The sequence below is a fragment of the Ascaphus truei genome, chromosome 2 (assembly GCF_040206685.1).
Source record: "Ascaphus truei isolate aAscTru1 chromosome 2, aAscTru1.hap1, whole genome shotgun sequence".
Taxonomy (NCBI): Eukaryota; Metazoa; Chordata; class Amphibia; order Anura; family Ascaphidae; genus Ascaphus; species Ascaphus truei.
The window spans coordinates 64,524,072-64,549,111 of NC_134484.1; the positions used below are offsets into that span (position 1 = coordinate 64,524,072).

Here is a 25,040-nt window from a genome sequence, read left to right on the forward strand (position 1 = left end):
GGTTACCATTGCCCCAGTTTGTGGTTGCTTCAGGGACAGGCCCTACTTGAGGAGTTCTGCCCCTTTAGCTGTTTGGGTTAAGTTAGAAGCCACTCAGTGGCGCACAGCCTGATTCCTGGGTCGGGCTCAGACCCCTCAGTTATATAGAGACTATCTTCTCGGAGGCCACGCCAAGCAGTGACTGCGGCCTGCCGGTTGCAGACAGATCCCCGTCAAAGTACAGACGGTGCGGAGCCGCGGTGATATTATCCACGCTGGAATTCACCCCACGCGTAGGAGGACATCACGTCGGATCAGGCGGATCCAAATCCAGTTGTATAATGGCACCCGAGGGCTGGAGCCCCGGGCAGGTATCTATAAAGAGTGCACCAACACGTCAAGGGATAGCGCTATCTCCAACACATGTGGGTGGGTTTGGATATAAGGTACTTTGGGGAATACTTATGTTGATGTGTGCACCCGGTGCACTTCCATGTGTGTGTTATATGCATCTTGCTGTGTGGTACAGGGTACCGAAGTTATAAGTAGTAGCAATAGTAAAACAGTTGTTAGCATACACTGTGTGCGTGTCTTATTATTGTGGTTCCTGTAAGAGGACCATTCCACTCAGGTGGGAACCCTTACAGGTGGAGGCGCTGTGTTCGACGAATGATCAGGTAACCCCCGGCTCCCAGTGGCGGAGGTTCAGGCCTTTTGTGAACCTATCAGGTGACGCACCACACCCGGTAACACAAGTGTGTATTTCCCCACAGGGTCCCTATCTGCGATTGGGGGGGGGGGGGGGGGGAGGTGTTACATATATATAGTCACATGAAAGTTGATATTGATACAAAAACCCCATAGAAATACATATCTATATTCTCCAGCTCACCCCCCTTGATAATTGGGGGACACAGAGAGGAGGGGGCAGTTGAGGAAGGGAGGACAGGGGAGCAGTGGGGGACCAGGGTGACAGGGAGAGGCGGATGAGGGGGCAGCTGAGGGAGGTCAGGTGGGCAGTGGGGGGATAGGGAGAGGCGGGGGCAGTTTAGGGAGGACAGGGGGGATAAGGGTGACAGGGAGAGGAATTGGCATTATTGTCCCTACACTTGCTCTCCAGTCCACAGCCCATCCTGTGACGCTTTCAGCAGGGTATACAGTCACGGTACCTTGTTTGGGAGCCCACCAGGTGTCGCTGATGTCCATAGGAGCTCAGGAGACGGATGGTCAGGGGGCGCTCTGGCCTTTGCTCTCCCGTCTCGGTGGTCCCCCTGCAGCCTGAGCCCTGGTAGAGTGTTTTTTTTGTTTGTTTTTTGCTGCGTCCGTTTTGTTTTCTCCAGTGTGGCCGTTTCCCGGTGTTGGACATTTGATCCCGGTCAGGTGGGTGAAATTACTCGGGATACGGGAGATTTCCCGGTCAGTGGAAACACGGGACTTGGTGTTTCGGAGGCTGAGAGGGCCTGGGACCCAGGCGAGAGGAGTGACATCAGGGGGGATAACGGGGAGGACTGGGGGCCGCGGGTACCAGACTGGGACATAGGTAAGTGATCTGTATGGGGGGAGGGTGGATGTGATGCTGAGAAGGGAGGTGCTGGGATCTGGTGCTGAGAAGGGGGTGCTGGGATCTGGTGCTGAGAAGGGAGGTGCTGGGATCTGGTGCTGAGAAGGGGGGCACTGGGATCTGGTGCTGAGAAGGGGGTGCTGGGATCTGGTGCTGAGAAGGGAGGTGCTGGGATCTGGTGCTGAGAAGGGGGGCGCTTGGATCTGGCGCTGAGAAGGGGGGCGGTGGGATCTGGCGCTGAGAAGGGGGGCGCAGGGATCTGGCGCTGAGAAGGGGGGCGCTGGGATCTGGCGCTGAGAAGGGGGGCGCTGGGATCTGGTGCTGAGAAGGGGGGCGCTGGGATCTGGCGCTGAGAAGGGGGCGCTGGGATCTGGGGCTGAGAAGGGGGGCGCTGGGATCTGGGGCTGAGAAGGGGGGCGCTGGGATCTGGGGCTGAGAAGGGGGGCGCTGGGATCTGGGGCTGAGAAGGGGGGCGCTGGGATCTGGGGCTGAGAAGGGGGGCGCTGGGATCTGAGGCTGAGAAGGGGGGAGCTGGGATCTGGGGCTGAGAAGGGGGGCGCTGGGATCTGGGGCTGAGAAGGGGGGCGCTGGGATCGGGCTGAGAAGGGGGGCGCTGGGATCTGAGGCTGAGAAGGGGGGCGCTGGGATCGGGCTGAGAAGGGGGGCGCTGGGATCTGGGGCTGAGAAGGGGGGCGCTTGGATCTGGGGCTGAGAAGGGGGGCGCTGGGATCCGGGGCTGAGAAGGGGGGCGCTGGGATCCGGGGCTGAGAAGGGGGGCTCTGGGATCCGGGGCTGATAAGGGATGCTGGGATCCGGGGCTGAGAAGGGGGGCGCTGGGATCTGGGGCTGAGAAGGGGGGCGCTGGGATCCGGGGCTGAGAAGGGGCGCTGGGATCCGGGGCTGAGAAGGGGGGCGCTGGGATCCAGCGCTGAGAAGGGGGGCGCTGGGATCTGGAGCTGAGAAGGGGCGCTGGGATCCGGGGCTGAGAAGGGGGGCGCTGGGATCTGGGGCTGAGAAGGGGGGCGCTGGGATCCGGGGCTGAGAAGGGGCACTGGGATCCGGGGCTGAGAAGAGGGCGCTGGGATCCGGGGCTGAGAAGGGGGGCGCTGGGATCTGGCGCTGAGGGGGGGAAGGGGACATGAGTTTTAACAAATACAGAAGGTACAATCTTACTCGTACTGTTCATGTATTTTTTTTTAAAAAAATTTTTTTTTTAATTTTTTTTTTTTATTATCCATTTTGAGCACATTCACATGTCACAGGTCTGCAACCCTGCCTTTCACATTATCACCCAGCATACAGTGCTTCCACTGCAACAAGGGATTGTGGGAAATGACATGCAAATGAGCACACCGTGTCACCTTTTGCTTCAAATCCATTTCAACATAGACCCCTATAGCTTATGCTCGCTGCATTAGGCCAGGTCCCTGCTGGCTACTGCAGCGCCCGCTGTGGCGGATGCTGCAGGGGCAAGAGCTGCCCCACAATGGGACCAGGCCCGCTGCGAGGGGGGCTGTTGCGCTGCACCGACAGAAACTCCTGCTCTCAAGAGAATTGAGACCAGGACTCGCGACGGAGCGCTAGGCCACGCCCTCCGGCGGTTCAGCCAATGAGGGCGAACCTGCCGGGTGACGTCATGGCCGCTCCCCTGTCACGCCTTTCCCCCTGCAGCTCACTGCAGACCGGGGAATTCGGCTGCACGTGCCGCCTGCCTCGCAGGCAGCGGGGCCGTAGCCTTACACAGCTTTCAGCACAGCCTGGGTTAAGATGCATAGCCAGGAAACCTACTCACAGACCGACCGCTGTTTCGCCCTTAATGGGTCTCATCAGAGTGAGGCTGTTTTTATTAGACCACTGCCTTGACACTTTAATGACAAATTTCCATATATTTCAGCAGTTATTAATCTCACAGAAATATAGCTGCAAAAGAATCACAACAGTGGAGCCTTTTAAAGATGGCCGTTGTGAATTTACTGATTGCTCTAGTTGTGTGTTCAGTTTGCATTGTAAACAAAAAAAAGTGGATGATCCAATAACATTTGATCTGTTGCTAGAAAATGATGTTATAACAACCCAAATCACTGCACTTACCAAATCACACGGCTTCATTTGCTTTTCTAGTCTTTTGGGCCTCATTTTGAAAATCTGTTTAAGCATGTTATAAAATGTGAAACAATTGGGAAAAGATGTCACATGCCTGAGTGCTTTCAATGCAAATTCAATGTGGGGGACCAGAAGGGTCTCTGCTGCATAATATTTTTTTCCCTCACAGTTATATCAGAGAGTGTGTCAGACAGACAGGTTTGTGATTCTTTCTCGGTTCCTAGTCTCTATTAGAAGTTAAGTTATACAGAATTATACATTACAATGCCGACGGGCCACTACCGCAGAAACTGACATTGGCACGATCACATTTTAATGAGTAAACCTTGCAAAGTCATTTGAAGAGCCTATCAGGATAATGGGGAAAAAAGGAGGTGCCAGTTGGGGCCTATGATTTTCTTGAACTCTTTAGCAACAATCCAGCATCCGCTTCCTCTGTAACCTGATTTTGAGTTCAGTATCACATACAGGATTAGTGTTTCCATCCAGTCAAATAACCCTGGGGTCCGTAATGCATATTGCAGCATTGAACTCAACTAGAATGCACTTTGCTGGGTGCTCTCGCTAAAATACCAGCAGTATCAAACATTGGCCTAACCCCATACTAAATATTGGTTTAGTTACATTAGCACATATTGGGTAAGGTAAATTGTGGGTTTATAAGAGAGAAGTAGGGCCAATAGGAGCAAAAGCAGTACTGTACTACGGTGAGACAGTGTCAGCTGGGTGGACAGAAAGAGAAATAAGACTCAAATTGAAGAAATATTCACGGAGATACTACTATAAGCAATCATACCCGACAGCCGTGCACGCCCTCGCATGGACAGCCGGGCTGTCGCGCAGGCAGGCGCTCTCGCGCGCGGACAGGCGCTCTCGCGCAGGCAGGCATCTCTCGCGCAGGTAGGCGCTCTCTCGCGCGCAGGCAGGCGCTCTCTTACGCGCAGGCAGGCTCTCTGCTCTCTTGCGCGCAGGCAGGCGCTCTCTCTCGCGCGCAGGCAGGCGCTCTCTCTCGCGCGCAGACAGGCGCTCCCTCGCGCGCAGACAGGCACTCTGCAGGCGCGCTCTCACTCAGGTAAGCAGACGCTCTCTCGCTCATGCAGACGCTCTCTCTCTCGGTCTCTCTCTCTCTCGGTCTCTCTCTCTCGGTCTCTCTCTCTCTCGGTCTCTCTCTCTGTCTCTCTCGGTCTCTCTCTCTCAGTCTCTCTCTCTATCTCTCTATCTATCTCTCTCTCTCTCTATCTATCTCTCTCTCCTCCAGGAACATACTAGAACTCTGGGACCTTCTGTGTCAGCCCACTTCTTTTTTCAGGATGTCATGTTTATTTAATATTATATACATAAATTAAAATGATTTGTGTACTTGATTTCTTTTTAAAGGCCATCAAAGTACCTGGTTTTGCACGTATGTGTACCCAATCGCCGTGAAAAGAATGTACTGGCACAGACGGAAATGTATGACTATTACCATATTCTTTCATGCCCAATAGTGTGTCTCACAACATACCCTTTTACCCATGCACTCAGATTTATAAAAGGTCTAATGAAGCATGCAATCCGATATATTGGGATATTTCTTATAATAATCACCTTATTTATATAGCACATTTATCCCAATGGGACACAAGGCGCTTCACAGTTACAGAAAGGAAAAAAGAGGAAAGCATTTAAGGTTATAAAAGAGACCAAACACAAGGAAAGATGCAATACAGGATGGGACGGTACTGTAGCTATTAAGAGTTGTAGATTTCCAGAGAGGGGACCTCTCGATCTGTGTGAGGCAGATTGTTAGAGCGAGTGGGAGCAGTGTGGCTAAAATCTCGGGCCCCAAAGGAAGTCAAGGACATTCTGGGGACTGTTAGGAGTCCTTCACCTGCAGATTGAAGTTATACATAAGAGTGACTTGAGTATTGTTTTCCTTAATTAGACCAAAGCTTGCATTTTGGCTGTAGTTCCAATAAGTATTTGTGAAAGAAAACGACCACCAACTATTTCTCCATGCCCACACTGGAGCACAATGTTCTCCCTCTGCCAGGTCACTCTATCCCCTTTCCTATCTTGGGAAGCAATGCTGATTTGTATTTGAAGTATACAGTCCCTCCACGGCCCTTGGTGAGAAGTGTATTCTGTGATTGAACTGCTTGAATCCTAGTGACACCAACTATTCTGTTTCAAATCAGGAATAGGTAGCTTAGGTTGCTGATTGACACGAACATATATGTTCTTTCAGGTCATTAAATATCTATACTTCTCCAAGCAGAGCAGTGAAAAACAAGGGCGGATAATTGAACCTGTTTCGTTTTGTCTCGGCGCAGGTGAGTTCACTTTCACCTTGGTATTTCTAGCAAAGCATTAATCACAGTAATATTATGTCACCCGTTAGAGAAATACAGTTTCAACCACGTATGCAGCGCTTATGCAATACAAGCATACAGACCGGTTTATGTACGGAGAACTGATGCAGTGTAAAGATATGAGCAGTAACACCAAGGTGTAAAAAGGGAATTCATACGGCCGTATGAGAGCTTATAATCGGCACATATGTTATTATTATTTCTTATTTGTATGTTTTTGTTTTCCTAGACAGTGTGAAATTATAATCACTAAGAGCATAAGCCTGTTTTTATAGTTGAAATACAAGTATACATATTAAGATTGTAAGCTGGTCTATGGAATAGAGATTTCCGTCTCCTAATACCCAACTTTTGTGCCGTGCTGCCATATCCCGGTATTGCAGCTTATTTACTTTTCTATGTTACATTGCCGAAAGTAATTGAGGGAGGATGCTGTTATAGTGAGGGGAGCATCATTTGGGACTAAAGAGTAAAGTAAACGAATATCAGTTGTATATTTAATTATTTAAATCTGGATGATTTTAAAGAAAATCAGTATTTGATTTGTTTTTTATTTACATTGGGAGAAGGCAGGGGGGATCTCCTAAGAAAAAGTGTTTTTCTTAATTTGTTTATTGCATTACTTGGCCCCAGTGATTAAGTAATCCGATGTATGCAGTAAGACAATATACAGAAGGAAACTAAAACAACCACATACTGTAGGACACCTACAGTATTCTATAGAGTGTAAGCGTCATCTGGCAGTATCGCACGGAAAGCCCCTTTCAATGCAGTTTACTTCAATGGTGCGCTGCTTGCCATAGCGCCACAATATAAAGTGTTTTATTACCAGGCAGTAATGCATTGAGTTACCTCTCGTTTTCATATATGTGCTGGGTACAGAGCTATGGTTACAAATACATGGATACTTTATGTCAGGTGGTGCGCCCCTCCCCCTTACCTCGCGCAGGGTCATGTGACGTCATTTGATGCGTGTCACGTCACATGACCACGCGGCGTCATTTGATGCCGCATTGCCATGGACACGAGTCCTGACGGGGATGAGGTATATTTAGAGTTGTAGGGGCCTCACGCGATCCCCCGGCATTTAATTTAAATGCCTTGGGGGAAGAGCGCGGGCCCCCTGCAACGCCGCGCCCCCCCCCCCCCCCCAGAAAAATCTTGCGTCCCCCACTTTGCGCACCGCTGCATTAAGTGAACAGAGTTATACATTATATATAAAGACATTACATTACATTAGGTAAACAGGGTTACACATTAACTATAAAGACATTGCATAAACAGTTCAAGATAAAATGGGTTATAGGCGTGTGTAACAGTTACAGACAAGATTAAAATGTGAGACAACTTTAGTTTTGAAAGAACTTAGACTGGTGGCGGTTTTGAGAGTATCGGGTAGATTGTTCCAGTTGTGGGGTGCACGGTAAGAGGGGGAGCGGCCGGATACTTTGGGACCACGAAAAGTCCCTTCGAATCAGATCTCGGGTGAACAGTGCTCTGTGTGGTAGGGGTGAGGTGCTTATTCAGAATAAGAGTGAAAGTCTCCATTAGCAAAACCATTAAAAAAAAATAATGTTAAGCCTTTTTTTATATGTTATATTTTGAAGAGGCATAAATCAATCCAGTCTTCCAGGGAATGAGCTACTACTGCCTTTGGTCCTGCATGGTCCTGCACAGTTAAAGTAATGTCAGGGTCACAGAGTTAGCTAGAAGATTTTCCAATATAACCAAGTAAATGTTAAGTACATTTTAGGTTTACCGAAAGTATCCTCATTGAAAATCTTAACTTGGAATTGCAGTCACACGTGCGTGGCACCGCCAAGATACGACAATGTCCTACATTTTTGTGAACGACTCGTCCCAGACCAATGTGCCCCTGCTGCAGGCATGCATCGACGGGGACTTCAACTATTCCAGGCGCCTGCTGGAGAGCGGCTTCGACCCCAACATCCGTGACAGCCGAGGTCGGACAGGCCTCCACCTGGCCGCGGCCCGAGGGAACGTAGATATCTGCCAGCTCCTGCACAAGTTTGGTGCGGATCTGCTGGCCACCGATTACCAAGGGAACACGGCCCTGCATCTGTGTGGTCATGTGGACACCATTCAGTTTCTTGTCTCCAATGGACTCAAAATTGACATTTGGTGAGTGGCGTTAAAAACATGGGGAAATTAATAATTTGCCTATCCGGGGGGATGGGGGGAGGGATATATTTTTATTTTAAATTGGCAATCCGTTGATGTTGGTCATTTTTATCTTTTTTTGGGGGGGGTGGTCCGCGATGAGGTTTCCCATTTCAGCCCCCTCCCCCCTTCAGTCTTACGGGGGGAAGTGAGATATTTTGCAGAAATGATCAGAGTGTTACTTTCTGCTGGAGAGCCAATCAATAACAGTAAGATCGCCAACCGGAAGTTAGCCGGGTCCATGTTTAGGGGCAAAGTTCCTCCAGTAAAGTAAATGTCTTTGGCACATTCAGTCTCTGGGTTCTACGAGTCATGCAGTGAGAGCCTTTATAACGGAGTCCCTGCCCCAAAGAGCTCACAATCTAATTTTGGTTCCAGAGTCTTCCGTGCAAAAAACCAGCTAGGAAACGGAAGAAAATTAAGAAGGCTCTTAGGGTCAAATCTGACACCTATAGCTATTTGTAATTTATGTTAAAGTGAGATTTGGGAGGAGTTAGCTTTCCCCTGGCTGCTCCCTTTTGTGTGATGTCACTGTGACATCAGCAAGAGCTTGTACAGCCAGAGTTCCCCCTCCCCTCCTCTTTATTGTGTGATAAGGGTAAAGAAAATACCCGACCACAAACACTTCCCCCATTCAGAGACCCCGAAGAAATTAAACTGGCCGAGTATGTGGGATCGTACCTTTAACCTGAATTTAGGTGTTTCATGCTGCAGACTTAAGCATTAGGGAATTTTCGGTCTAAAAAGGGACTTGGAAGCTAATAGGGGACATACTTGGTGTTCTGATTTGCACACCCATGCCCCGAGCCTGAATAGCCACAGTTTAATCATTCAGTTTCACAGCGGTACATTGCCATTCTTACATATTAAAATAAGGGTATATTACCAGTAGTAGAGATTATGATGTATTGACTGGATATTGTTTTAATTGGACACACCGTATCCTGGTTTTACATTCAAAGGGTAGAAAACTACACAATTTGGGGGAATATGTGCCATTATTTTCAGTGTGAAAAATGCTGGGGCAAAATTGAATATATTTTGCTTTGGTACAGAATAATAGAAACGCAGTTCTGTGCAAACGGCATAGAAGAGGGAATAAAATTGACCGCTTTTTACTGCTCTGTATTCCACTTTTTTCTGCATTGGCACAAGAAGTAGAATCTCTGTATTTTCTGTTACGTAACAAACACGGGTTTGCTTTCCTAATGCAATTTCAGCAATCACCAAGGTGCCACTCCCCTCGTCCTGGCAAAGCGCAGGGGAGTGAATAAAGAAGTGATCCGCATGTTAGAGTCACTAGAAGAACAAGAAGTGAAAGGCTTCAACAGAGGCACTCACTCCAAGCTGGAGACCATGCAGACGGCGGAAAGCGAAAGGTATGTCCAATGCTCTGAGCTTCTAATGGAAAAGGGACACAGCACTCTCTCCGAAGGATCCACTGAGGAAGATTGGTACGTTGGAAGCAATTTCTCTTCTTTATCAATTCCTTCATGTCTTGTGACTAACTGTGTCTGCACTTTGTCATGTGCATGGATTGTGGAAGAATTTTCTAATAACCCCCCATGTCGTCTTGAAGCAGCACTCCCCTCCCCCCACCCCAAAAAAGTATATACAAATTAGTGATCAACACTTTAATGTCACATTATTGATTAGTGTTTGTTCAGCAAAGTCTGAAACTAGTGGCAAATTGGGTAGAGAGAAGGAGTGGCTCAGTGAGTAAAGACACTGACTGGCACTGAGTTTGAAGCAGGGGAGCCTGGTTCAATTCCCGTTGTCGGCTCCTTGTGACCTTGGGCAAGTCACTTTATCTCCCTGTGCCCCAGGCACCAAAAAATAGATTGTAAGCTCCACGGGGCAGGGACCTCCGCCTGCAAAATGTCTCTGTAAAGCGCTACGTAAAAACTAGCAGCGCTATACAAGAACATGTTATTATTATTATTATTATTATTATTATTATTATAAACTGAAATTGAAATAGATGACTGAAAAGCTATGTAATCCTCTGGAATGGAGATTTCTTCCAGCCTCTTATCCCTATATTGCTGGTTTTTGATTTGTAGATATTTTGTTTGGTGGTCTCCCGCGTGGAAATGGACCCTGCCGTCTGCTATAAGACACATTTGAGAACCCATTTGGTTTCACATATTTACGGCCCCATTATCACTTTGCAGCATTTCTTTATTATGCAGCAAAGTGAAAGAGCAGAGGGTGTAACGGCTTGTATAGAATTACTAATGTTTCATAATGTTTATGTTCAGTTCTCTTAAAAAGGCATTCCAAGCGGGCGATTTCAAAAAACAAACTTTTACACATAGGATTGGAGCAGGGGGTCTCTGGAGCTGAACCCCATTAATTTCAGCTCTGTGGCCCCCCGGCTCCCAGAGATGCAGACCTCCACAGGGGGTGCCGGTAGCTGCTCGGCTATCAGGGTTCATGTAATGGCGGAGTTTGAAAGCCCCCGCGCCCTGCAGGCCAATAGGAAGTCGTGACATCATCCAGTGCGGCTTCCTATCGACCTGTGTGACGCGGGAGCTTCTAACTTTAAACCCCAGCCGTTCCTGCTACCGGCACCCCATATGGAGGTCTGTATCTCTAGAAGCAGGAGGGCCCCCGGAGCTGAAATTAATGCGGTTCAGCTCCGGAGACCCCCTGATTCAATCCTAGATAGAAAGAATTTTTAATAATCACTCCTCGAAAGCAGCAATGACCTCCCCACATACATGTATTTATTTTTTGCCTGACCCAGGGCTCTCTTGGAGTTGATACGTAGCTCCGTATCAGAGAGACTCTTAATTCAAGTAAGTAACAGGAACCTCCAAAAAAATCGAGCCGGCAGGACCGTGGCCTTTAAAAAACAAACAATGTTTCTGTGAAAGTTACCTTTCAATTAACATTTTTCTGCTCTGTACAGTTATCATTACAGAAAGCAGCATATATTGTATATTCCACTTCCATACCTTCCCAAGGACAAAACGCGGCAGCATTTCTAAAGTTGCCCTGAGCAGTGGTTTAGAAAATTCACCGTTTGCCAATGTTTTTTGGGGTTCCCGCAAGACAATGTTTTTCCAAAAATATTTTTCTGAAGTAGAAAACTGTTGAGGAGACCACCTTATTCCAATGAAACACTATAAGGATGCAAAACAAGAATACAACGATATATATATATATATATATATATATATACATACACAAAATTATTATTATTATTTGTAATGCAAAAATAACTTGGTACGGCCTTTTGTAAAACAAATCGCACTTGATATTCATAGTAAAATTGACCTTTATTGGTTCTTTTAAGTATGGCTATATTTGAATTTGCGTTTGGGTGTGTACATAAGAGTGAGTATGTTTGTGTGTAACACACACTATTCTTTATTACAAACGTAACAGTTTTTTAGGGCGTCTTGCAAAACAAATCTCCGTGAATATTCATAATGAAAGTGGCCTTTGCAGTTTCTCTTAGCATAGTTACATATTAGCTTGTGTGTGTGTGTGTGTGCTGTTCCACTTACTGAACCCAAAACATGCTACATTTCGATCCTTGTGAAATTCTCCAGTAGCTTTCTGTTTTAGGGAACTATTGATGTCAAATATATTATTGTGGGTGCCTCTCAGCCATTTTTAAGATTTGCTTCATCAGAGCAGGTTTAGGGCATCTTGAGTTGTGCGAGCCATAAAATGGCAGGGAATGTATAGTGGGGGTGCTGTCACTTTTATTGTATGTTCTTCAGTAAGGGTCTTTATTGTATGTAAAGTCCCATTAGCATGTTGTGCCCGAGTTCTAGACTTTTTAATACACGTTTAAACCCCTTCAGTGCCAGGGGGTGTCAAGCTGTGCATTGCAGATTCCTGTGCCACTGAAGGGGTTAAAGCAGGAGTGGGCAACTTCAGTCCTTAAGAGCCATCAACAGGTCTGGGTATCCCTGCTTCAGCACAGGTGGCTCAGTCTTTGACCACCTGTGCTGAAGCTGGGATATGCTGAAAGCCTGACCTGTTGGTGGCCCTTGAGGACTGGAGTTGCCCAGCCCTGGGTGGAGGCTGAATGCAGGTCACGGCTGCAGGATGGGGGCAGCTGTTTTGCACTTTCACCGCCATTTAATAGCCCTGAAACGACTCTGCTCCGTAAACTTTCTTTGACCTTTTAATGAATCGCTTTTTGTCTGCTAACTACCACTTGTGATCTGTTTCTGCAGGTTTGTATTATTACTGGGCTTGTATCTCTACACTGTCCTCTTTATTTGCAGTTTTTGTAAACAAGTCAATCACTGTGGCAGGGTTTTAAAATGTTCTTCTCTCTCCCATAGTTTTAACTTGCCTTGTCTCTCCCCTGCCATTAACCCCTTAGGTGCATGGATATAGGTGTGTGTGTGTGTGTGTGTGTGTGTGTGTGTGTGTGTGTGTGTGTGTGTGTGTGTGTGTGTGTGTGTGTGTGTGTATACAGGCATACCCCGCTTTAAGGACACTCACTTTAAGTACACTCGCGAGTAAGTACATGTCGCCCAATACTCAAACGGCAGTTCACGCATGCGCCTGTCAGCACGTCCTGAACAGCAATACCGGCTCCCTACCTGTACTGAAGCTGTGCGCAAGCAGGGAGACTATAGAGCATGTTACAAATGTGTTATTTACATCAGTTATGCACGTATATGACGATTGCAGTACAGTACATGCATCGATAAGTGGAAAAAAGGTACTGCTTCACTTTAAGTACATTTTCGCTTTACATACATGCTCCGGTCCCATTGCGTATGTTAATGCGGGGTATGCCTGTATGTATGTATGTGTATATATATATGTATATGTATATATATATATATATATATATATATATATATATATATATACATATACATATATATATATACATATATATATATATACATATATATATATATATATACATATATACGTACGTACATACATATGTACATGTGTATGTATGTATGTATGTATATATATATATATATATATATATATATATATATATATAGTGTGTGTGTGTATATATATATATATATATATATATATACACATACACATACACACACACAGTATATTTTGTATTATTATTATTTTTCAAAATGCTGGAGCACGTTTTGGAGCATGACACCCCTGGTCTTGCCTCCATGAGATCCCCGATGAATTTGCTGTTTTGTTCAGGAGCAAAATATGGCAGCCAGCAACATCAAAGCCAGGGCGCCAGTGAATAACAAAAACTGTGCTGTGTCGCGCAGCGTTTTTGTTACCGATTTTGATGGCACCAAATGATCACTTTTCCCTCCTGTCAGGTGGGTTCCAGTCTGTGAAACCTGCGAGTTCATGTCAGCTAAATATATTTATTTATTTTTCTCCTGTGCTGCGAAAAGGCCAGCGGCTCATTGCTATCTGCAATGTATTTCGTTGATGGATTGATGCTTGGAGTACCTGGGCTTTCCATCCTTCCATTGATCCCCTTGGGCTCTCCTCTGTGTGCTCTGTCTGACTTTTTGCTTTAGTTGGTTGTCGGAGTAGAATAGTCCAGTAATTGCAATGTCTGTTATAACTGTTCACCTGCAATAGGAAAAAAAGCAACTGTTCTGTCACATTTGATGTGAGTCCAAATCAATGGAGCCTCTCCGGTTTATATCAGACGATATAATAACAAATCCAAAGTCCCCCCTGGGCATTTTGTAGAGGTAATCTCTGGAAACCGCACTTCTCTCCAGGCGTTCAGTTTTCGGTACACTACTGCTCACTGATCAATATTCATTGTGGGAGAAAACTGGTGCAAAAAATATGATGGCTGTCAGAAAGTAAAAAATAAAGATTTTATTTAAAAAAAAACTAACTTGTCAACCGGTTTTCGGCGCGATAGATGCCACCCTCGGGGTATAGTGCTAATCAAGAGACCATGTCCAAAAAAGGGTCAAAGAAATCCAAATATGGGTGCACACTGACTAGAGAGTACTAGTCTCAATTAATGAAATTCTTAAGTAGAAATATGAATGAATTAAAATGTAACTTTTAATAAATATATATATATATATATACATATATATATATACAGTGTTCGACAAACCTATACATTTGCTCGCCCCGGGCGAGTGGATTTAACCCCCGGGCGAGTAAATATTGGCCCAAGCAGCACACGTTTGGTACTAGGTGGCGAGTAGATTTTTTTGTGTGGCGAGTAGATTTTTTGGTGATTTGTCAACCACTATATATATATATATATATATATATATATATATATATATATATATATATATATATATATATATATATATATATACAGTGTTCGACAAACCTATACATTTGCTCGCCCCGGGCGAGTGGATTTAACCCCCGGGCGAGTAAATATATATATAAATATAAATATAAAATATATGCTCTATGGGCAGAGACAAAGGAATGGACAGTGTCCACAATGCAAAATATTGTTAACCTTCAATAGCTGCAAAATGTAAATTTTGGCTCGGTATATCAAGCCCAATAATTACTTGTCCCTAATGGATAGAGTGCTGAAGAGAAGTGGGACGTTTTTGGGGCAGGGTAGTAGTGGTGAAAACATTAAGTATGTAGATGTAATGTGGAATCACTTCATGTGAGTTAGCCACAGCTGGGCAAATGTCTACTCTCTAAATATAGCATATTGTAGCAAAGGCACTCTGACGTTGTGCTTACTGAATCTGCTCAAATCAAAAGCTCAGATAGTAGCTATTATTGTATTGTATGTCTTTATTTATATAGCGCCATTAGTGTACATAGCTCTTCACAGTAGTAATACATGTGGTAATCAAATAAATAACAGATAATATAAATAACAGATCATGGGAATAAGTGCTTTAGACATAAAAGTAACATTTCGGAAGAGGAGTCCCTGCCCTGAGGAGCTTACATTCTAATTGGTAGGTAGGGAGAACGTACAGAGACAGTAGGAGGGAGTTCTGGTAAGTGCGTCTGCAGGGGGCCAATCTTTATGTATCCTGTGTTCAGAATATCCACAGTGCATTAAACATAGTAACTTGGATTTAGTTACAGTGTACGTTGGAAGCTCCTTTCGAGTGGTTTTTAGAGATGTGGGAGGTCTGTGGCGTCTAACAAGAACGCATGCAGCGATCCCGTGTCTAACCCTGCCCTCATGGTGTCCGACGTCTAATCGTAACGCCCACTGACTGTGCAAATCATGGTTATAAGTTAAGTTGCATAGATAGGAACTGTGTAGTAATAGTTTTCTTATAAATATTAATAGTGTATAAGATCACAGATTGAATATAAACATCAGATTCCAGAGTGCAAATATATATATATAATAATTATTATTATTTTTATATATATATAATATAATATATTGTGATTATATGCCCCACATATGGAGAACGTCTCTTCTAATTGGGTGGTATGAGAGAGTACCTTATATGAAGGATATATTAAAATATTAAATGAAAGGTGTAAAAACAAAGCCGTCATTTAGCCCATTAGGTGACAGTGTGGAGGGTGTAGATCCACTTTGATTCTCTTTGTAGCAGACTTCTATCCCAATTGCCTCTTCACATTCATAGGAATATAATCTATTCCTTGGAACTTGAGGGATCTGATGTTCCCATTGTGTTGTTCCCTTACATGTCGTGACAGAGGTGTATCTAGTTCATAGCCAATGTTCCAAAACATGTCTTAGCTGCCTGTGAGTTTTTCCTACATATTCTAGCCCACATATATACATGTGCCCAGTATATTACGCCTACCAGTTTGTGGAATATTTCAACTTCTATTCTTTTGACTTTTCACGATTTGTAAAGTTCTGCCTCGGCTTAATATATTGACATGCTTTGCAATTGTGGCTTTGTTTTTGTAGCCAGTTTTTTGTTGTTGTTTAGTTTCAGAGGACAAATGACTATGCACAGGGAGATCTTTGAGACTTTTAGATCTTCTCCATACAGTGTCGGGGTAGGGGTTCAGCATTTCTTTTAGGTCCTGGTCATGAAGACGTGTGTGCCAATGTTTTTTCATAATATCTACCATGTAATTCCATTGTTTATTAGATGGCAATGCACCATATAGTTTTTCGAGGGAGTGGAGGGTCCTTGTGGTCTTATTCCTGTAGAAGAGATTGTCTGCTTGAGGGCCCTATTGTAGTCTTTATTTAGATGTTTTGAGCTATATCCCCTTTCTAAGAATCTCGTTTTCATTATTTTTGCTTGGAATTTAAAATCTGAAATGTTTGACCAGTTCCTACGGTTTCTTATGAGCTGGCCGGTAGATATTCCTTGCATCGGAGCTTGAGGGGGTGATGGCTATTGGCTGTATGGTGGTTATTTGTGGCTGTAGGTTTACTATATAGTGCAACTAGCAAATGTTTTATTTATTTTTTAATCCTATTTGGGGGCCACTGGGGCCGCAGAATCAGGATGCTGTAACCCCTCCGGTGTATCAGGACCATGCGACCACGGCGTCGCTGAATGCGTAAAATGAGCAGTCGTCCTCTTCCATTTCCCCGTGTGCCGAAGCACAAAACCCGATCTCTTATGGAAAACCAGCTAAGAAAAGAGCCAATGAGGTTGCAATTGCCTCATGGGGTCCCAAGAGGGCCAGACCCCATGACGTAGTGAGTACATCTCAGTGCACCCAAAGGGTTAATTTATTAATTTTTCCACTATTTATAGAAAATGTGGTTATAAAATTCAGTCTTTGGTGTTTCTCTTTTTTTTTTTTTTTTAATTTTTAAAAGTTCTTCTCTCTTCAATTGTTTAACCTGCTTGTTTGTTCTTGAAACCAGCATTGTGGATAGTGGCCAAATTAATAACTTAATACAAAAACACTGTACTACTGTATACTGGGACAAATAAAAGGAATTAAGATGCAGAATAAAGATGAAAATTCAGTGGCACAACACTTTGCAGTCATCACAGTACTGCTGTTTGGTTTGCGTTTTCTAGGCATAGAGAGGGTTAACTGCGAGGTTATAGGGTTATCGGATTCAGCGCTCGAGGGCACAGTCTAAAGGTAGACTAAATGGATAATGGGATTTTCGTGTTTTTTTATAAACTAGTTTTTGTAGACATAGATGTACAAAAATTGTATTCAGTATGCCTTGTGAAATGTATATATTTAAATGTGATATATAATCATAATAATTGGAAGATTGATCAATAAGCAGCTGGAATATATATTACACCTATAGGTTGATTAGTAGTATACCCTAAGGATGGCGTCTACCACGCCGAGACCGGTCGGACAAGTTTTTTTTTTTTTTTTTTTTAATTGAAGAAAAATAAGCTTAATTTCTCTTTTTAACTTTGTAATCCGTCCTGTTTTTTTCCGCACTAGTTTTCTCCCACAGTGAATATTGAACAGTGAGCAGTAGTGTCCCGAAAACTGAACGTCTGGAGAGAAGTGCGGTTTCGAGAGATGAGCGCCGGTATCCGCTACAAAATGCACACAGAGGACTTCGGATTTCCTATAATTGTTCAACTGCTACATATCAAATCTAACTGCTGTATACAGTTTGTCTTATAACGGAGCAAGCGTATCACTGCTTAAATCAGATTTCTATGGTTAGCAGATACAGAAACCTGGAATGCATATCATTTACAGTAACTGGTAACTTTTAGTGTTTTCCCACCCACTCCTCAGGACACCCTCATCAGACCATATTTGTAGGACTAATCGGGGCATTACCAAGCACATGTGATTGTATTTATCTTCTATGAATCAGCGGTGCTCAAACTGGGGGGCGGGACGCACAAGATTTTTCTAAGGGGGCGCGGGCGGTTGCAGAGGTCCCGCGCTCTTCCCCCAAGGCATTTAAATTAAATGCCGGGGCATTGTGTGGGGCCTCTGCAACTCAACTTACTGAGATTCAGTAGGCTGCTGTGATGCAACGCCGCGATGCCATATGATGTCACATCACATGACCGGTGCCATGGCAACACAGCGTCCAATGACGCTGAGGGGTCACGTGACCCCGTGGCGTCATTTGACGCCGACACAAGAAGTGATGGGGGCATAACTAATCGTTTGCGAGCCCCTGTTCTATGTGACTGTGATTAGTTGGTTATCTCTATGACATGAGCTGGCTGGGGTGTCCAGAGGAGAAGGTTGAGAAACAGTGGTTTTAGATAAAGCCAGTAATTTTAGTAGACAGGTAATATAGTGTAAAAATACAAGAAAACAAGCACCACAACATTGAAAATGGCAACATTATATAAGACAAAATGCTTGCCTGAGATTATCCCCTGTGCAATCAGATGGCTTGCAATGAGTGGCCTTGTATTATGTTGTATAGGCTTCCAGAAGCAAAGCGCACAAATAGAATCTTCTTGCTCCAGTGAGATTACATGGCATTGCTGAGGGCTAGGGTGAAATTAAACTCTGAAATGGTTCACAGTCAAATGACTCCTTCATATACAAGGAAAAGCAGTCAAGAACCAAAAGCTACCAAGTAAAGCAAAAATGAACTGTAAGACAAAGTCTGGTAAAGAAGTTGTTTTTACTCATTCAGAGTGATGCCCAATAAGCTACTCGAGGCTTCATCATAGTCCACTATACATGAAGCTCTAACCGAGGTCATAGTAGAATTTAATTTAATTCAAAATATTTAACAAAGGAAAATAATTTCACAAGAACAGCGAGGCAAGTGTTTTCCAATTATTTGCACAACAACCTATTAACTGAGAATATGGTATGTTTTTCCCAAAGCGTGTATGCAAAAATGGAGCAAGAAAGAAAAGTAGGAGTAGAAATTGCTGATTAAGTCTTACACCTGGCAGAGTCCATGGGCGGGAAGAATCATTAAGCTCCAATATTGGGTATCAGAGCTCGATCAGCCATTAACCGACATTGACTTGAATGACTGTTAACATGCAATTGAGAACCAGTACCCCCCTCGCCCCCTAGTTTTTTTTAGCAAATTGATTTGACTTGGGCTAAGGGGCTCTTATCTGTCATGAGATTGTAAGCTTGTGTGTGTGCTGACATGTTCCATTCTCTTGCAGTGCAATGGAAAGTCACTCCCTCCTGAATCCAAACCTGCAGCAGGGGGAAGGGGTGCTCTCCAGCTTCCGCACCACATGGCAGGAGTTTGTGGAGGATCTGGGGTTCTGGAGAGTGCTTCTCCTCCTCATCGTCATTGCTCTTCTTTCCCTGGGCATTGCATACTATGTCAGTGGGGTGCTTCCGTTTGTGGAGAATCAACCTGAACTGGTGCACTGAAGCAATCGCCAAGCCTTTCTCCACATTCAATGTCTCATTACTTTTCAATGCCGTGGCATTTGTATGTACTGCATTTATAAATAGAACCACTTGTTTCATCCCTATCGAAAATGAATAAACTGGGACTAACTAGACAAACCATGCACAAGCTCAGAAGAGCGTACAAGGAATTGGAAAGGATTTTCTTTGATGTCGTCTTGAAGGCTGTTGGTGAAATGGACTTTCTCTGTATTTACAGGAAGTTTAAGGAAACCAGTAAACTCTATAGCCAGTTGTGCTATTGCTTGCAGAATATCTATGGTACGCCGCTATAACGCGGTGAGGTTAATCCAAGTCACCCATCGGTTGTGAGAAGGGAGATACTTGATTCTCTCTCTAGATGAGGGTTAAATGATTGAAAGGGTCCAGTTTAAAAAGTAATTAATATTTCATCTTAGATAAGCTTACTGTTGATGGCTTAATGAACAGTTTCAATTATGATAAAAGTGTTACTAACTGCCTCTTTTCTATATAAATAGACATTTCATTTCCACCAACCTAACAGCAAGTCTGTTTCTTGTTCCATTAATATATAATGTTACTTATTGTGGATACTGAATATACATCTATGTGTTATGGTAGGGAGACTTTAAGGTATTTTTGTAATTCTACTTGGGTGCATGTTAACTTCACTTCCAATGGAATGGTATATAATTCAAAATCAATTAAAACAATACACTTCTTGTTAGTTTCACAAACCAGAACTTCTCCAGAAAATGATGATCAAAACCTGGTAACAATGTATTCATTATTATTTTTTAAATTATTATTGGCAAAGAAAATCTGCCTTTATTTTGAATGCAAGGGTTCATTGCGTTGGTTTATGCTCATGTATTGACTAACTGGAGGGCCAATATCAATATATAATGTGTTACCGACCACATTTTGTTTTTAATGCTAAAGCACCAATGGGGTTAATGGCCTTTTGAGCGTTTGAAATTCATTTAGCATCTTAATCTGGTAGGATCCAATATAGGTATGAAGGTACACATCCATCGCAGGATCATTTGGGCTATCTTTTGTGACCACACAGCAATCTTCAAAGAAGAAGTGTAGAGTAAAGACCAATTAATGATGATACTTGAATGGTAGGTAGTACATCACAAACTGTACATGACCCTGCTTCTCACTGTAGTAAATAAGCGCCATTGTTTGTTATAAGGAAGTATAGACAAAAAGGTTACTGTCTTACATGGAAGGAAACAAACAGAAAAACAAGGAAGAAGATTTCGGGCATATGAATTACAGCTGATAGAATGAAACCTACAAAGACATCCGAGCGATCCGATCTTAAGGCCAAATACGTCTATGATTATTTTTACAGCATTTGCGTTTCAGTGCCAGCCAACCATTTTTGATAAACATCAGTATATTATTTTAGTAGCCCTGCTGGTCCTGGATTCTTTACCAGCTGAGTTATATCTTATTGTAGTAACATAAAAGTACAGGGACATCTTGTACACGCGTTTTCAAGATAGTGCAGAGACATCTTGTACACGCGTTTTGAAGATCGTGCTGTCCCATTCTGCATTTCATAACATCTGATGAATGGGCCATGGGGCCATATGTGCAACTTCAAATGGTCATGTGAATTGGTGATCATAAGGTTGACTACACAAGAACATAAAGATATCCGCATGATTTTTTGTTTCTCCAATAAAAAGTAACTAATTCTGGAAGGAAGCCCATTCTCCATAAATAATAACCTTTGTTCCAGAGGGGGTGTCAAGGCATTGTTGTTTTTGGCAGCCAATGGTTTAAAAAAAAAAAAAAAAAGAAGTAGGATTAGAAAGACGTTGCATTGCTTGCCTGTCTTGCAGTAAAAAGGGATTAATGACCTAAGCAGTTTGATGTGTATATATTGTTTTTCAGTGTTTTTTTGTGAAATGTGATGTGCTGCAGTAGATGTTCATTGCTATATTTCTGTGGTGTTTCCACTTATATTAAGCCTATTGATCTCTGCTTCTTTGCAAGTGTTGCTTTTTAAGCTTCCTATGTATTATTTGTATGAATGCAGAAAAAAGCTATTTTGCAAATGTCCTATCAGTAGAGAGCATAAGTTGTAAATCAGGGATCCTCAAGACTCCCCAACAGGTCAGGTTTTAAGGATAACCCTGCTTCAGCACAGGTGTTGAGCCACCTGTGCTGAAGCCGAGACTGAGCCACATGTTGTGAAGCAGGGATATCGTGAAAACCTAACCTGTGGCGATCTTGGGGACTAGAGTTGAGAGTTGTAAGTGAATTTTCTTGAATTCTAAGAAATGCGTTGTTGTTCTCAAACAATAAGAATATTTGTTTAATTTCCTGAATGTAAGTCTTAAGATGTTTCTCTTACGGGAGCCATTTACAAATGATTGTAATATAAGACAAGATATATAATTAAATTTAAAAAAAATGTTCTTTGCCGTTTATCATTACTTATTCCAGCACATTTATTTTTTCCTGTGTATAACGACTACATGTGTATTCTTATACCATTATGAGAAGGGTTTTTGTAATCCCATAAATATGTGGGAAATAGACTAATACATATTAAGGATCAAGAGATTGGCAAACTGGAGGGGGAAAAGTATATAAAAGCAAAATGAAGGAGTACAACCAACATTTGTAATGTGGTCAAAGTGTATTTCATTTATCAGTGTTTCATCTTCAAATCCATGCAGTACTTGCCTTGTTCATTCATGTTAATATACTGTAAGTACGGATATAGGATAAAGTATCTGTCGTCTAAATTTAGCATATGTTGAACTAGATGGATGTACAGTATGTCTTTTGTCAACCTTATCTACTATGTAACTATGTTCACTTTGTCTCCTGTAATCTTTACAGTGCTGGAGGTTTAACACGCGTTTCAGGCCCTTGTGGCGCTGAACAGATTAAACACCGGACTCTGCGTAAAATAAACCTTTTGGCTCTGAACACAGTTGTTGTTTTTTTATTATTATTACAGTATTAGCTTTGTTTTAGTTTTTCATGGGAACAGGTACTTGGACTATATTTTCCAGTACTGACAACGCCATAAACTGGTTATGTCTTCAACCTTTATTACCAATATATATATAATTGTTTTGTTTTGGTAATAAAGGTTGAAGACATACCCAGTTTATAACTTTAGATTATATATATATTCTCAGGTTTAAGAAGTACAGAAGATAACCTGTTTAACAAAATGCAGCTGCGTTTGTGTGACTGACCATGTGTTCTAGCTATAACAATATATCAGTTAGGTAAGACACTGACCATGTGTGATCTCAAGTGATCATATTCTAAACCTATGCAGTGTAATTGGCTTTTCATCAATTCAGAGGCAGGCTGTAGGATTGCTGTTTGCTATAAACCTTTGGATATCGATTTAACTAGGCCTACTGCTGGCCCTCAGTCACAGTGAATTACATCCCTGTAAAACTGCAAGACCCCAGTATTTCTTTGTGGCATCCCACAGCCATTTTATTTTGAATGGGTCATGTAACTTCACAGGGCAGTAATTAGTAAGGGGAATGTGATAATAAAATTTGTGACGACAAAAGACCGGTCCCCTTACTGTTGGTTATGAATGATATTTGCCTAACTGCTGTAATAGTTATTTTCTTCTAATTGTGTAGGAGAAAATAACAGGTATTTTAAATGTCAACTGGGAAATTTAGCAGTAAAAAAAATGCAAATAAAAACCAGCTGTTTTTGTGTTATTCGTCAGACTTCATTTTGTTTAATTCCACACAAGCATAATATGCAAGAATAAAAATGAAATGTATCTGATTTATTGTAAAAGTTATTGGACTATCTTACACTGCAAGAATCTTCTGTCATCGCCATCAACATCATTCTCTTAGCTTTCGTGAGTTTTGAATATTTGAAAAGCAATAGGGATTTTCTAACCCTTAAAACAATCATCACATTTGTTCCACATTAATAAGGCACTAAACTCTTAACTCGAGACTCATGATATGACGTTGACTAAAACAACAAAGTGACACGACAGTGCCGTTTTTAAATAAATATCGGCGGCGTCCACCCATAGAACAGGAAGTTACATCATTACATTTACGGAATGTTCGGAGTCCCGTTGTCAAGCAACCACTGAACATATCAACGCTCTCGTACCGGCATCTCCGACAGCGCTAGAAAAACATACATAATGACGTAGAGCGGTGGCAAAACAAAGCCCCTAGCCACGTCCTAGCCGACATTGTGTATTAATGTGAATGCCACACCAAGTAATATAAAGGTTATTTCTAATGGTTGATCATATCTTTCTACACACACATAAACACACCACCAATATTATAACAAAAAAAAGTTGCTGTTTCCAGGAGATTATAGGAAACAAATAAAACTATAGTGCAATTATAATCTATCATAGATATTGCAAATAAAAATATCCGTTGTGAGTGCATTCACATGTCTCAGACAGGTCTGCAACCCTGCTTTTCGCCTAGCATACAGTGCTTTAACTGCAGCAAGGGATTCTGGGAAATTACATGCAAATGAGCACACACTGTCAACTTCACATGCATTTTTGTATGAGCCCCTATGAGCTTATTTCTGTTGCATGCAGAGCTTTTCAGGACATAGCCAGAAAATCCACTCACAGACAGCTGTTTCCACCACTATGCATTTTAACCCATGCTGTGCTGAAAAGCTGTGTAATGCGGCAGGCATAAACTCGTAGGGGTCCGTGTTAAAATGTATTTGAAGCAAAAGGTGACAGTGCTCATTTGCATGTCTTCCCAGAATCCCTGGCTGCAGGGGAAGCATTGTATGCTAGGAGATAATGGGGAAAGGCAGGATTGCAGACCTGTCTGAGACGTGAATGTGCTCACAAGTGATATTTTTATTTGCTGTATGTTGTACGTCGGAGGTTTTTTGTCACTTTTTTTACCCACCATAACATTTAATATCATAGATATACAATTTTATACATATCCCATTTTGCAAAAAGACCCTTATATTAATCATATCAAAATACTTATAAACATCTAAACCATGCATACGTGTAACTAGTCGCTGGGCCAATTCAATACCACACACACCTACAGCTTATTAAATCATATATTTAAAACATCATCTATTGCATCAATTTATAGCACAGTGTGTGTGGTATTGGATACTTTACAAGAGAAATGATATGTAGAAAAAGATCTCAAAATGCTACAGCACTACCCAACTACTAAATAAGAAGACAATAGTCCTAATTGCTCAACATATCCCAAGAAGTTAATCATACACATGTTCATTAATAGATTATTACAAATATATTTTTTTACAAAAAGCCATTTTATACAAGAGTATTTTTACAAAAACATTTTTAAATCAAGGGACTCATTCATTCCCCTAGGAAACACACTATCCAGTTTAAAGATCCACTGAGATTCCTTTCTAAGGATTATAAATGGTGGAACCCCATTGATAATCTGGTATCAACTGACTGACACTGTCTAATGTAATGAAAATGTCTAGCAACTGATGAATCTGCCACAATATCAGGGTTTAGTAGTTACCTGTTTCTTAGTAGGTCAAATGGTCTTACCTCATAACATATCCTACAAGGTCACCACAACAAATACATAAAATCAGTTGAATTACAGGTGTAAATGATTTTCATTTCATTTTCATTCTATATTGTTTACCCAAGG

The 25,040-nt window shown here is 42.7% G+C and overlaps 1 protein-coding gene across 5 annotated transcripts; it reads left to right on the forward strand.

The window, feature by feature from the left end:
- The first annotated feature begins 1,236 nt into the window (after window positions 1-1,236).
- ANKRD46 (ankyrin repeat domain 46) lies at window positions 1,237-22,326 on the forward strand. 5 transcript variants are annotated; one of them, XM_075582618.1, is made up of 5 exons: window positions 1,237-1,359; window positions 5,871-5,955; window positions 7,794-8,136; window positions 9,396-9,629; window positions 19,152-22,326. In XM_075582618.1, the coding sequence occupies exons 3-5, from the start codon at window positions 7,826-7,828 to the stop codon at window positions 19,366-19,368; spliced, it is 762 nt and encodes a 253-aa protein (XP_075438733.1). In that variant the 5' UTR covers window positions 1,237-1,359; window positions 5,871-5,955; window positions 7,794-7,825; the 3' UTR covers window positions 19,369-22,326. The 5 variants fall into 5 exon arrangements, with proteins under 5 accessions (XP_075438733.1, XP_075438737.1, XP_075438738.1 ...); XM_075582622.1 differs by having other exon boundaries at window positions 9,396-9,554; XM_075582623.1 differs by lacking the exon at window positions 19,152-22,326 and adding an exon at window positions 17,485-19,143.
- The last annotated feature ends 2,714 nt before the right edge of the window (window positions 22,327-25,040 follow it).

Coding starts and splice junctions, on each gene's coding strand:
- ANKRD46 (XM_075582618.1), top strand. CDS start 7,826: ATGTCCTACATTTTTGTGAACGACTCGTCCCAGACCAATGTGCCCCTG. Junction 8,137..9,395: donor GGACTCAAAATTGACATTTG/GTGAGTGGCGTT, acceptor ATGCAATTTCAG/CAATCACCAAGGTGCCACTC. Junction 9,630..19,151: donor GGATCCACTGAGGAAGATTG/GTACGTTGGAAG, acceptor ATTCTCTTGCAG/TGCAATGGAAAGTCACTCCC.